This window comes from Platichthys flesus, chromosome 10, assembly GCF_949316205.1.
Source record: "Platichthys flesus chromosome 10, fPlaFle2.1, whole genome shotgun sequence".
NCBI classification, from domain to species: Eukaryota; Metazoa; Chordata; class Actinopteri; order Pleuronectiformes; family Pleuronectidae; genus Platichthys; species Platichthys flesus.
The window spans coordinates 1,064,449-1,079,118 of record NC_084954.1 but is presented as its reverse complement, the minus strand read 5'-3'; the positions used below and the strand labels follow the sequence as shown (position 1 = coordinate 1,079,118).

Sequence of the window (14,670 nt, the reverse complement as noted above, 5' to 3'; positions counted from 1 at the left end):
ACCACCTGTAGAGAAAACAACACGTCGAATTTACAACAAAATATTTCTGTTACTCTTGTCTTGAGAAATGCAGTTTAAGTCTTTTAACGACGTCCCTGCCGACAGCTCACGTCCATGCTCCCACTCCGTGCTGTCTTCTTTCCATCTGTTTCTCTCTCTGCCAAACTAACCACGGGTTCGTAATCACCGGCGCCGCGTCGGAGAACAAAGCTAACGGCACATTTTCCCGATCAGGGGGTCCTATTACCGGCCCTCTTCAGCGCCTAATGGTTCGGTTTACCTGCCAGAGTTCAGCTAAAGTAGAGCTTCCACTCAGGAGGCAGAGTCGCTGCCGCACCGACGACTCAATCCCTTTTGTACAAACACATCCATATGCAGATGAGCAGCAGGGACCCATGCCGGGCTCGTTCGGGAGGAGCTCCGAGTTTCTCTTGTTGTGGGCGCTTGTGAAAGCTGCAGCGAGATTACAGCGATTTGATCCTTTAAAACAGAACAATGTGAAGCCAGGACACGAGGAGACAGAGCTCAGAGAGGGTTTGAGAGGTAGAAACTTTATCAAGCAAAGCGTTACTTAGAGGGTAGTGAAAAACCTCAGTGAGACACAATCAATCTCACAGACTCACAACGATAATAAACTAACAACAACTGATCTGACAGACACAAAGAGGTAGAGGAGGTGGAATCAAACACTGCACGAGGAAGACAGACATTAATGAATGAAGAAGACTATAATGAGAGAGGAAGATCTTACATGCATCTGTGACTAGATGTTTTTTTAATTGCATCACACAACAATATTGTGAAGTTAAAACCCTCCTGCTTCTCCCAGATGTCTGAATTCCCCCTCGTCATATATATATATATATATACATTTTCGAAGTGAAGAATGAAGTCATTTTCTGAAATAACAAACATTCAAACATCACGCTTCAGCAGGCTTAGTTATATTCTTATAAATTAACATCCGTTCTAAATTAGAATCTCGTCTTTGTGTTTCCCCCGGACAGAATCTTAACTTTGGTTCGTTCCCACTCGATTTGACTCAGACGGCTGAAGCATCACATTCAGTCACGACAGTAAATCACACAACTGGTGAGGGAAGATTCAACATCGCACAACTGCATCGCACTTTTTGTTAAGCTACTTTCAGACTGAACTCCGGAGAATCTCCAGACGACACCGACAAAAACAGTTGAAATGTCACATGCTGCCTCTTCCTGCTGCACCTGAACGCTCCGGAGTGTTGTGTGTTTTTGTGAATCTCCCTCTGGTTGCTCCTGTGGGAAACACAAACTCCGCAGAGCATCCAGACACCCCCCCCCCCCCCCCGACTCCCGTGTCTGAAAACGGTTTTCAAAGTGTTGCAGCTGACGTGTTCGGGGGAGATAATGTCGGCCAGAGACTCACCTCCGAGCTCGGCGTGGCATCACAAGTGTGTTTGTTCTATACTGATGAGCGGTTTGCAGAATAACACACAAACACACACTCGTCTGAACCCAAGTGGGGAATAGTCTCTCTCCGCTGCTCGCTGTGTCTTACTGTGTAATCAACAGGGGTTGGAAAATTACTCTGCAGAGCTTATTACACACAAACACACACACACACACACACACACACGCACACACACAGACACACACACCTGGAGCCGGGCCCTTGTTGTTCTCAGTGGTTCCTATTTGAAGCTGTGATTGCTCTTCACAGAACACTCTCTTTCCATTGTGTCTTAAACGCTGTTTTGTCTCGGGTGTGTGTTTCTGCTCCAGACTCTGAATCAGCAGCTGATGTGTTTGTTCATCAACAACAACCTCGTTAACTCGGTAATAACAGACTCCAGCGCTGTGGTGACAACAGCGTTAGCTACATCCAGCTAATTCCCAGTTACAATAACAGCAGCAGATAAATAATAATTATACCAGTAACCCTGTTAACTGGGGCTGAATGTTAACACCTTGATATCGATGTGTGTAATTACAAACAGAAGCTCAGGACTGTTTCACACCTGGTTCGGTTCAGACCTTCAGACTTTTCAGTTTAAGTCTACAAACCAATCAGAGTCAAGCATAGGGAGACTCCGCCCACTTTGTCAGACAGAATTCTTTCGTCCCTAAATTACAAAGTGAAACTGAAACAGATGAAGTGTCTCTGTTGAGACGTCCTGAGCAGAGACGTCAGCTCAGACCCTGATGTCCACTCTGATGAACACACGACATCTCTTTCATTGATCTGTTCACTTCTGAGGGGAAATGATTAATGGCCATGTTTGTATTGATTGATATGCCGCTTTGCATGATGGGATATCGACACAACAAGGAGGCCTCACACCAACGCTCTGTTCTTTTTTGTCTCCCTCTCTTCTGTCGTCTTCCAGAAAATCTTCTCGGACCATCCCGGTCCCAGTTCCTCCCAGCAGAACCAGTCGGCCAACGTTCACGCTCTGCTGGTGGGGGGTCGCGGGGGCGGCGGCGGCGCGGTGGAGAACCCTCGCTCGGCCCTGAGCCCGCTGACCAACTCGCTCCTGGAGCAGCTGGAGGCGCGCATCAAGGAGCTGAAGGCCTGGCTGCGAGACACCGAGCTCCTCATCTTCAACTCGTGTCTCAGACAAGACAAGGACGCCTCGGAGCAGCTGCAGAGCTTCAAGGTAGGAGGAGCGGAGATGTTCAGGGAGAGGCTCTCCTGATGTTCTCCAGGGTCATAAAACACAAAGCTCATGGAAGAGGTTCAGCGTCACCAAGAAGTCCAGAAAACGTTCTAGATGGGTTAATAAAGCTGCTTATGAAGATAAGATAACTTTAAAGATTCCAATATCTCTGTGCTGGTCATTCCTGAAGTTCCTGGATGAGGAAACCACCTTTTCTTAAATACAGAGAACTCAAACCCTTGAATGAAGTCGGTCATCGGGAATTTGATATTTGAATTTGATATTTGTTTTTTTTATAAATTCAACATGGACATTTCCTGACCTCCACCACAAAGAAACAATAACAGGAAACAAATCTCACAGATTCATCCGTTAGCATATTTCAGAAATATTTGTAACATCAGAGTTCCAGTAAATGATCAAAGGAAAGATTAAAACATTCAGATGTTTATTCATGTTCATTCCCACTTTACTTTCTCCACTAACTTCTGATGTTACTATCAGATATAAGTGACAAAACTTTGTCTAATCAACAATAAGCTTTTAAAAAACAACTGGTTCACTGTGTGTGTGTGTGTGTGTGTGTGTGTTGTTGATAAGTAAAGTCGTACATCGTCTTAATGAGGCCAGATGAACGCACGGCTGTTGTGAGGCGGTGGATTGTGTAGAGGAAACAGCAGTTAGCCTTAAAAGCCACGGGACGCTAACAGGATATTAATCAGACAACATCACACAGCGAACAGCTAGCTGCGCTGATTAGCCTAGCCCCGCCGCGTGACTGACAACCAGACACACACACACACACACACACACACACACACAGTCATACAAGTGCTCCAGCTGATGCAGAAGTGTACACACGCAGACGTGCATGAATTCATGCATGTATGCCGACCCATACTGACAAGCAACGCACACTTTCACACTGATGAACACACATTCAAAGAAATATGCAAATGAGGAACCAACACATATAAATAAATGAATTCGTACAAGTTTAAACATGACAACACACAAACACACAGATGATAAAAATATGCAGATGAATTCAGTTACACAAAGTTTCCAACAACGACAAAGACAAACGAGATGGATCCATATGATTATTGATAAAGAGAAATCACACTTTTATTTGAACGTGTGTTTTCTAATCGTCTCTAAAACTGTTTTATTGCAACATCACAAGATTAATTGAAGTTATGATCAATCCAGACATGAAGGAATCCACAGTGTGCCTCAGTGTCCTGTTGAGTTTAACCACATCAGAGCTCGGTGAGGACGTCTCGTTGAAGGGACGTGTGATGGTGAAGATCTTCTTCTGGTGTCGAGGGACCCCCCCCCCCCCCCCCCCCCCCGATGATCCAGGACTTTGAAGCGATGACCTTACACCGCAGCACTCCTCTTCTGCGTCCGGTCGCTGATCTTTGCATCGTGACTGTTAAATATCATTCTCCATCTCTCTTCATGTCATCTCCCTAATGTGGCCTCTTGAATGAAGTCGTGAAACGTAACGTTAAGACGTAATCGGTGGGTTTTTATAGGTCTTACCCTCCAGCTCCCCCGACCTCTGCTACCTGCAGGTTATTGTTATTTGTAAGAGTCGATTTGAGACTTTATCTGGACGTGCAAACCTCACACGCTCTCATCAGACTGTTTCCAGACGTGAGCATCAGCACAGTGACTTCTCTGGAGTTTGTCTTTCATCACATAAGAAGAAACGCAGCAGGAGATTCTCCGATCAGAAGTTTTTACAACAACAGGAGATTCTCTCAAACTCCGACATGATGACGTAGAGTCTGAGCAGTAGAGATCAGTGGGCGGAGCCACGGTATTGACCAATCCAGAGCCAATCTCAGCTGTCAATCATGAAGTCTTATCCCGTTTGTCATATCGTTGATTAACTAATTAAAAGCAAACTGATCAGAAACATGAAACAAACATCAGTGAGATAAGAACGACCTGAAATGACTGATTCTATTTAATGGATACTTCGATTTACGTAGTTAGCAAACAAACGTCCATAGAATCATTATGATTATTGATTTGCTTATTAAGCGAACGTCAGGGTCAAGTTATGAATGGGTCACACACACACACACACACACACACACACACACACACACACACACTGTGGCTGCCTCATGATGAAACTGTATAGAAGCGAGACTCTATCTGAAGAAAGTGATTCGAGCCGCTCGTACTTTTGATCCTTGTCACAGCTCTCAGTGGGAAGCCATTGATTTCTGGCAGAAAGAGGCTGTGAGCTTCTGGAGAAATGAAGATTGGAAATATTGATAGCAGTCATTTGTATGGAGAGAGAGAGAGAGAGAGAGAGAGGGGGGGGGGGGGGACTAAATGGAGAGAAGGGACTCCATTTTAAGAGAAGTCGACTCCATTTCACTGATCGTTTGTCTGTTTCCGGCGTCCGGACTCGTAAATGGGTTCGATTTCTGTGCTGCAGCTTATTACTGTAAGGACGTATGAGAGGAAGTGTGGGTCTGCAGGAGTCACAAGGGCAAACACACACACAGACACACACTTAAACACACTTACAGAACACACATGCACACCAATGTACAGAAGCATTTTAAAGATGCTGCTTTAACGTTGTGACATGTTACCTTAGATGAACCACGAGCTTAAACAAAGTGGTTTCAACTCTGGCACCTGTCAGGAACATCTCAGAAACATCTCAGAAACATCTCAGGAACATATCAGGAGCATGTCAGGAGCATGTCAGGAACATGGGGGGAGCATATTAGGAACATATCAGGAACATCTCAGGAATATATCAGGAACATATCAGGAGCATGTCAGGAGCATGTCAGGAACATGAGGGGAGCATATTAGGAACATAACAGGAATATATCAGGAGCATGTCAGGAGCACGTCGGGAACATCTGAGGAGCATATCAGGAACATCTCAGGAATATGTCAGGAACATGTCAGGAGCATCTCAGGAACATATCAGGATCATCTCAGGAACATATAAGGAACATATCAGGAGGTCTGGAAGCAGCTTTCAAGTCGTCTGTAGCTTCATGGTTCATGTTGATGTTCATCACAGGCAGGAGCCTCCTGTATCCAGCCTGTGTTTCTGTATCTCCTCTCAAAGTCTGTCTGCACCGTTCTGTTCTCTTTACACTACGTTTTCTTTTTTTCTTAACATTTATTCCATCACTCCTCCTCCTCCTCCTCCTCCTCCTCCTCTTCCTCCTCCAGCTGCCTGCCTGTAATCTGGCTCTTAATTGAATTAGTGCTCCTTTAAGATACGGCATCGGCCAAACGCTCCTCCAGCAGCCCCCGGCCTCCGATGACTCTATTGTAGCAGAGACGCTCTGGGGCCGGACACACCGAGAATTAATAGAATGAGCCTGACTCACACACACACACACTCACACACACACAGGTACAGACACACACACACACCTGCTCTGGAGTGTGGACGCAGAATAAAAATAGATCTCCCACACTGACGCTCTGCAGAAGGTTAACTGTGGCCTGTCGCTGCTTCTCTCTCACTTCATCCAATGAGTTGGATTTTAAATCATCACCTCAGTGAATCCACGAGTTTCAAGGATTTATTAAAGTCAACGATGATTATTTATTTTTATTTTGGCAAATTTGATTCTGAGATGAATTGTTCTTTTATCAAATATATAATATGTAAAATAATATTCAATTCATATAGACAAAACCATACATATAAAATAATAAATCACACAAATAGACATTTATCAACAAAGACACAAGATGTAAATTCTGTTTTTATTTTAGTCCCTCTTTACCTTCCTTCCCTCCTCCCTCCCTCTTTACCTACCTTCCTTCCTTCCTTCCTTCCCTCCTTCCTTCCTTCCTTCCATCCTTTGTCTGCAGTGAGCCTCCTCTGTCTCTTTATCGATCTCTCTTTTCTTTATCTCCCTCATTTCTCCTCTTTTTTCGTCCTTGTATCTTTTTCTGTTTCTTATTTTCTGTTCGTCTGTCGTCTCTTTCCTTCTCTCGCTCTTGTTATCAGCTGATCCCTCTCTCTCCCCTGCTGTTGACAGTAGATGAGCTCCCTCCCCCCTCCCTCCCTTACTGTTTGTTACCCCCCCCCCCCCCCCCCTCCAATCATGCTCTTTGCCCTCCGGCCCTCTTCATCATTTTGCAACACATGAACCCCCCTGCTCCTCGGCTGTTTCTATTTTCAGCTCCTCACCCGCCATTTGTTTTGTGGGATTACCCCCCCCCCCCCCCAACACACACACACACACACACACACACACACATGACTCATGACCCTACCCACGTCCTCTTCTCCCCTCATCTCAACCAAAACATCTATTTATAAGTTTATGTTTGTGCTGATAAATATAACTAAACTGGTTTCATGTAACTTGAGACATGGCTCAAGAACCAACTCTTTTTAATTTGGGTTTAAAGAAATGTTTGTATCCTTTGGCTGGAAAGTCTTGGATCTTGATTCTGAGAGATCCGGCCCGTTAGGAGGACTCATATCCACGAGTGTGTGAAATTTGGTGCAGCTCCATTAAGTTGAAGGGACTGTTGGGCTTTGGTGAAGATACGAGTTCTGCTGAGCGACGTTCTCATTATAATTATTACTTTTGTTCATTTTGAGGAAATGAACTGGAAGGGTATTACGGGATTGGAACACACAAGCAGCTCAGGTTTGGTCTTGAAACTTCCCCTTCTTCAAAATTAACTTTCATTTTGATATAAGTGCGTTGACATCGAGGAAGAGTCCTGACACTTCTCCTGTGTTCTTCATCGGAGGAGGAGCAACTTCCCTTCAGAGAAATGTTTCTCCTTGCAGAATATGATAGAAGCTCAGATCAGTTGAATGTGTCAGTAGAGCCGTACACAACATATTAGTGTCTTTGCACAGATGCAGGACTCTGGATGTTGTGTTAGGTTAAATGTTAACACACAGTCATCAGGAACAAAGAGCCTGAAGCTGTGGATCAGCTCCTCGTGGTGCGTTCAAGGTCCTGTTGGTCGGTGTCGGACAAACTGAGAGCTTTCCATTCATATCTGCTGGTTTGTGATTCATGTCAATGTGTCTGAGCTATGCGTGTGTGTCTGTTTGTGTATCTGCGGCCCTGTGACATCACCTTCGTACGCTCTGTAGTCCACTAACTACACCCCCCCCCCCCCCCCCACCTCCCTGTAGTTTATGGACCCACCCCTCAGCGTCTCTCAGGCGGCTAATAGAGGGTGGCAGCGAGGCTCTGATATCGATACCTGCTTCATGATGAGGATTAAAGATCCACGACTCCCCGCCAAGAACACAGGCTGTGTGTGTGTGTGTGTGTGTGTGTGTCTGTGTGTGTGTGTGTGTGTGTGTGTGTGTGTGTGTGTGTGTGTGTGTGTGTGTGTGTGCGTATGTGTGTCCCTCAGCTGCAGCTCTGCTTATATTTGTATTTTCTTCTTGCAGCTGCCTGTGTGTGTGTGTGTGTGTGTGTGTGTGTGTGTGTGTGTGGTGTTTTGAAGAGGTGTTTTCTCGTTAAGGTTGCTCGTTAGGGGTCGGAGGCGAGTAAACAGGTGAGACGTTGCCGCGGTAACGGCATCAACACAACAGATCGGACTTTCATCTTCATCTGCTCGCTGGGAGAAGACAACACTTGGCTCTTTCATCTGCTAAAGGAGGAGAGGCAGCCAGCGAATGAAAACACACGCAGCGTGGAGACAGAGAGAGGAGAAGAATGAGGCTCAGACAAAACACGGGAGGAAGAAGACGGAGGGAGAGAAGAAAGGGAGGTCAGGGGAGGTAACGAGAAGATGGGAGGAGGTAGGAGGATGAGAGAGAAGGTGAGGATGAGGAAAATGTTTTCTTAATTTGCTCAGAAGCAGGAAGAAACAGGGCGAGATGAAGAAGAAGAAGAAGAAGAAGAAGAAGAAGAAGAAGAAGAAGAAGAAGAAGAAGAAGAAGAAGAAGAAGAAGGAAAGACAACTTGAGAGGAGAAGGAACTAGAGGAACAGATGTTAGGAGAAGGTTCAGGTCCATTTGTTTCAACTGGTGAACGTCTCCTCTGCTTCTTCCTCCAGCAGGTTCTTCACACTAAGCAGTTTTCCTGTTGCTAATCTCACAACGTTTATTCCAGTTGTGATTCCGCTGATCGAAATGTAAAAAGGACACTGGACACGCCAGCGAGGGGAGACGGAGACAAATGGAGACGGAGGAGAAAACCACTTTACTCTGCAGTAACAGCAGGAACAGACAGAACGAGGGATTGAAAGGGGGTGAAAAATGGAGATGGAGAAGATCGTGGTATTAAGAAAGAGAGAGAGAGGAGGAATGACAGAGGGGGAAAAAGCGAGGGAGACAAACAGAGATGGAGAGAACAGCCTGTGAAGTGAAATGCAGAGAGGGAATGGAAGAAATTGACGGATGAGAGAAAGAGTTGAAGAGAGGAATATGCAGAGGAAGGCGGAGGGACAGAAGGAGATGGAGTTTTATTGATGCAGCGTGTTCGCTCGGCTGCATTAGTGAGAACAGTAAATGCTTTCGCTCACAATAACTTCACATGTCCTCCATTTGTTTACTGCTGCTGAATATTTTAAGAGTAAAGCTCTCGAGCCTGAAACATGCAGCAGAAGGAGTCCAGCTGATATGAGACCTGAAGGTGTCAGTGCAGATCCAGCCTGATGAACATGAAGCTCCGTCACAGAGGTTCTCCTTCATCAAACGACACCACTGATCATCTCAAAGGGTTCTTCTCTGAACTCTTCACATCCTCAGAAGCTGTTTCTGCTGTGAGCTGCACTCGTTTCTCCATGTTTCAGCTCTGTGTGCTGTTTGAGGCCCAGACCCAACGTGCACCCCCACACTGTGAGATCCATGGGGGTGGGGCGATGGTTATCTCTTGAGATGATGGAGGAGACGACCCTCAGGCTACATCTACGTCCTCGTTTGAAAGTGAAACGATTTGGAAGCACAGGAAGCGTTTGGTTGTTAGAGCACGACATCTGTGAGTGAGGACCTCAGGGTCACGCTAGGAACTGATTCTCCATGTCAGTGGTTTCCTTCTGCAAGGGGAACTGGCTTCAGTGGCAGATTCATCCATTGGTGCTGAAAGGAACAGGATTAAGTGTGTTTATGTGTGTGTATCTAGATACACACACATAAACACACACACACACACTCACTTGTTGCATACTCTCAGTTTGTCTTTTGTCTTCAGGAAACTTGTTTGTAATGAAACGATAAAATACTTTCTGTGTTTATCTTTGACAGTTTCAAAAGCCTGGACTGAACTGAGAGAGACATTCATCACACACACACACACAACACACACACACACACACACACACATACACACACCTCCGTCCCTCTGTCCCCGCCCCCCCTGAGGCCCCCACTTGTCCTCCGTCTCTTTGTCCTTTAGGCGTCTAATTGGGTGCCTGTTTAGAAAAGGAAAGGTGTTAAGTAGGAGGAATTCCCATCATGCTCTTTTACTGGGAGACGGGACAATGGGAACTAATTGGTTCCCATTAGCAGATTGAAGGGGGGGGGGGGGACACTTAAGGCACATAGAGGGAAGAGGAGCATTATGGGTAGATGATGTAAGAGTTTGAGTTGTGTGGGATGATTGAATGACTGAAACAATACTTGTGTTTTTGTGTTGTGTGAGATTTGTGTAACTATTTGCATGAGGTCATTTTCTGACTTCGTTGTGACATCACACTTTGAGGAGTAATATTTGAGACCAACACAAACTTCAGATCACGTCTCTATTTGCTCGATCTCTTTCACTTAAAGCAACTCTATGTGTCACTAACCGAGCTGCAGCGCCCCCTGCAGCCACACGTGGGGATTCATCCTCTTCTCCTAGTATCCAAAAAGTTGGATTCCAAAACAAGGCTGAAGAACTCAGTGGTGGAGTTTGTGGTTCTGGTGTTCAGCCTTGTTTCCAGTGCCTGGAGTCCAAGTGGACGACCCCTGAGGTCCCCGGGTCCCAGTCTGGGACTCGCCGGCCTCGAGATGAGAGGACAAGGCTGTGAGCCAAGGATTTGTGTTTCCTAACTCTAAAAAGACAAGGCAGCTGTCAACAAGGTGTCCTCGAAACAAACCTCCAGATCGTCCTGGTGCTGCAGCTTTCACATGTTTTACACTCTCGACTGAGAAGATCTGAAATTTAGGACAAAGGAATGAAGAAGTAACCAGGAGAGAACAAGTGAAGGAGTGGAAGCAGGATGGAGAGACAAGAGGAGTGAAACAGTGCAGGAAGGAAGAGAAGACAGAGAGAGAGGGAGAGGGAGGAGACGATAAAGTTTGTGTAGCTGTAGGCGGTGTTAGCAGCAGCAGAGGGAATATGTGTGTGGGTGCAAATTGTCGACAGGAATTCATTAGGCTCGTTGTGCGATAACGAGTGCTTGTGGTTTTAATTGACTTAATCAACAAATAGAATTAATCAGAGATTTCTAATTAACGGTAATTGATTGAAATATCCACTGGGTCACCGTGCAAGCCCCAAAATCTCTCTCTCTCCACTCGCGTCTCTTTCTTTCACTTTACAGTTTGTCCTTGTCTTCTTTTCTTCTCGTCCTTTCTCGCTGTTGGTTTTATTTCTCTGTCTCCCTGCTTCACTCTTTCATTTTCCTCATAACTTAATTTTCTCTTTCTCCCTTTTCTTTCTTTCCATGGACAGTTTCTGTCTCTTTCTTAGCTCCCTCTTCTTCTTCCTCATGTCTTCCTTTCTTTCCTCTTTTCGCAGGTGAGATCACATATCTCAGATTATCTGCTGCTTCTCCAGATCTGTTTGTTCTCCGGCAGCTTGTCAGGAGCTGAGGATCGAGAACTGGAGCTTGTTTTTGAAAATATGAATCCTCAAGAGTCAAATTTCAACATCATGCAAACATGTAGATTTCGTACCTGAACTCAGGAATCATATAAAAACACTGACACATTGTAGCAGCAGCACAAACAACCTCCACTCTCCTCTACTACCCCCCCCCCCCTCTCTCTCTCTCCGTCGCTCCCTCTCTTCACGGCAGGTCTCGGTAATTAGATTGTGGAGATGAGGAGGTGGAGGAGAGTTAAGAGGATTTTGTTTTTAAGGAGAGGGAGACTTAAGAATGAGAGCGATAGAGAAGGGAGAGAGAGAGAGAGAGAGATCTAGCTTGAGAGAGACAAGAAGGACAAAGAGCGAGAGAGACAGGGTGAAGGGGGAATTAGAGAAAGACGAGTGCAGATCCTCCTCGTGGTTGTTTATCCTGATTCGGTCACTGGTGCTGCACTGGTTGAGTGACAGGCAGTGGAACACCTGAAGAGTGAGGGAGGGGAAAGAAACGCTGGATGAAGACATCGCACGTTCTTCTTCTGTCGTTAGTGTCGCTCGACCTTGAACACGACAGAAACAACGTTAGTCCAGAGGAGAAATCAGGGTTCTCGTCAGGGTTCTTAGAGAAATCAGGGTTCTTGTCGGGGTTCTAAGAGAAATCAGGGTTCTAAGAGAAATCAGGGTTCTTAGAGAAATCAGGGTTCTAAGAGAAATCAGGGTTCTTTGAGAAATCAGGGTTCTTAGAGAAATCAGGGTTTTCGTCGGGGTTCTCAGAGAAATCAGGGTTCTCAGAGAAATCAAGGTTCTCGTCGGGGTTCTTAGAGAAATCAGGGTTCTTAGAGAAATCAGGGTTCTAAGAAAAATCAGGACAGACCAGTGACCTGGATGATGATGATGTTTCTGTGGTTCTGCATCGTGACAATGAGTCAAGACTTTCTACTGGAGTCCTAAAAACACTAGGATCCATCAGGAGTTCATGAGAACTACCTGATGGATTTCTCCATCACTTGATGAAGAACACAGAATCTCATTGAGTTTACATTTTTCCAGTTTCACATGAGAACACAGCAGCCGCCTCTCGCTGGGATCTTTTTCATTTCCTGTCTTTGTCCGTTTCTTTCTTTCTTACTGTTTCTTTTTAAGTCTCTTTAATCTCTTGTCGTTCTCTCCGTCCTCAGTCCCGTTACTCTACTTCGGCCTGTCGCTCTTTTTTTTGTCTGCCTCCCCCCCCTCTCCACGATCTCTGACTCTTTTTCTTTCTCTGCAGCCGCTCCACGACTTTCCATGTATTTTGGAAGGAAAGCTTTTTAGCAAATATTTGTCTGACTGTGTCTGTAGAGCCCTCCGAGTCAATATGGGCCCAGCCAGGCTCGACCGGCCAGAGAGGGAGAGAAAGAGAGGGAGGGAGAGAGAAAGAGAGAGAGGGAGGGAGGGAGGGAGAGAGAGAGGGATCAGTGCATAAAAACCAGCAGTGCAGAAACAATAGAGACTCAGGATTCTCTATTTCTCCTCTGTCCAAAAATAAACTTTCAAAGAAAAAACTCTTCTGACAACTGAAGCTGCACGAACCTCCGTCAAAATATAGATATTGATAAAAGTCATATTTATCAGTATTTGCTCTCTTCGTATCCATTGAAATGTTATTTTTATAAATGTTTGACATAGGAGGACCAAGACCAATTACACATCTATTTACTAAGACATACTTATTGTGTGTTACACGTGTTCCGAATGTGTTACCTTCCTTATATTCGATATTTGCACATCTCAGTGTCTGGACATTTCAGAACAGGAATCGAGCACATTGGTGAATTAACATGAGACAGTGAGTGATGTGTCACCAACAACAAAACCTGGACCTCCTGATGAGAAACCACAAACCTTATATGAAAATAGGCTTCGGTTCCACAAAGTGAAAAACACCAAACTGCTTTTCATCTGAACCCACGTCTCCTGATTGAAACATCAACTCCGTGTTATCAGGTGGAGGAAATCTGGCTCCACAGATCTCCCACATCTGATTTGTGTTCTCTGCTCGAAGGCTGATGTGAGGAAGCTTTACAGGTCTTCAGCTCGTGTTCATAACAAATGTGATCAGACGTGCATGTTGTGTGTCGGACCCACACTTTGCAGTTATCACCGTCGTCCTCTGATTCTAATATGTTGAATTATTTCTGCAGCTTCAATCTAGTTGAATTCCTCCTGTGCTGCCTCCACGCTGTCTGCTGCAGTTATTTGGCGCAGAGCGAGTATCACTCAGTCGTTTTGTTGTTGTTTAGAGCCTCCTCCTTCAATGTAATACACACCTCCTGTTTGGAATAAATTTATCTGCAGCCCCACACACTCACACACACACTCACACACACACACACACACTAACACCCACACAAGGCTTGTCCTCTTGATCCTGTCTGCTGTATTCTGCATCCCCATCTCCTGTTTAGACAACAACACGCGCCACAAATATGCTAAACTGAAGAGAGCGAGAAAGAGGAGATGAAAGACAGAGGAAGAAGAGTAGAGTGTGTGTGTGTGTGCGTGTGTGAGGGAGAGAGAGAGAATCCCATTTCATTGTAATAGTGTTTAATATTTATTGGAAAATGTAAAGAAAATGTAAAGGAAGTGCTTTTCAGAGAGCGGGCAGGATTAGCATAAATAGTTTGGGGCTTGGACGTGTTTGGTCTCTGCCGCAGACGAGTAAGGCCGTCCCCTGAATTCTCTCCTACACACACACACACACACACAGACGCACACACACACTTGTGCACATGCATGCATATGTAAACATTCAAACATGCAAACACACACACACTCGCTGACCTTTGCGTGTGGAAACTCATCAGCATATAGTGATTTATAATAGGCTCTGCCAATCCTTGTGTTTCTGTTTCCTCTCTCTTTTGCATTTATTAGACGGGAGCAGGGGGGGGGGGTGGAGGAACATGGGCTGTTGTCATTTTTTTTATGCACTGTTGCTGCTGATGAGCTGAATTTGACTTCATGCTAATAAACAGCTTTGAATGACCCGAGTTTAACTGAAGGAAAATGAATGAATAAGTAAAAACAGAGTTGGCCCCTTGTTTGTTCCGGTTTAAATGAAACAGATGAGGGATGAATTAAAGTAGAAGAAACCAGAGTGTGTTTGTAACGTGATGACATCAGGAGCATTCAGACCTCACAGCCTGGAGGACCCAAAAGGCTGAAACACCTCCAGAACATGGTCTTAGAACCAAGAAACCTCCCCAATCTGCA

At 45.3% G+C, this 14,670-nt stretch overlaps 1 protein-coding gene across 1 annotated transcript in view; it reads left to right on the top strand.

The window, feature by feature from the left end:
- Positions 1–14,670, top strand: part of akap6 (A kinase (PRKA) anchor protein 6) — a 129,298-nt gene that overhangs the window by 96,543 nt on the left and 18,085 nt on the right. Inside the window, exon 17 of the mRNA XM_062397922.1 lies at positions 2,369–2,638. Within this exon, the coding sequence (XP_062253906.1) occupies positions 2,369–2,638 (270 nt within the window). The remainder of the gene's footprint in view (positions 1–2,368; positions 2,639–14,670) is intronic.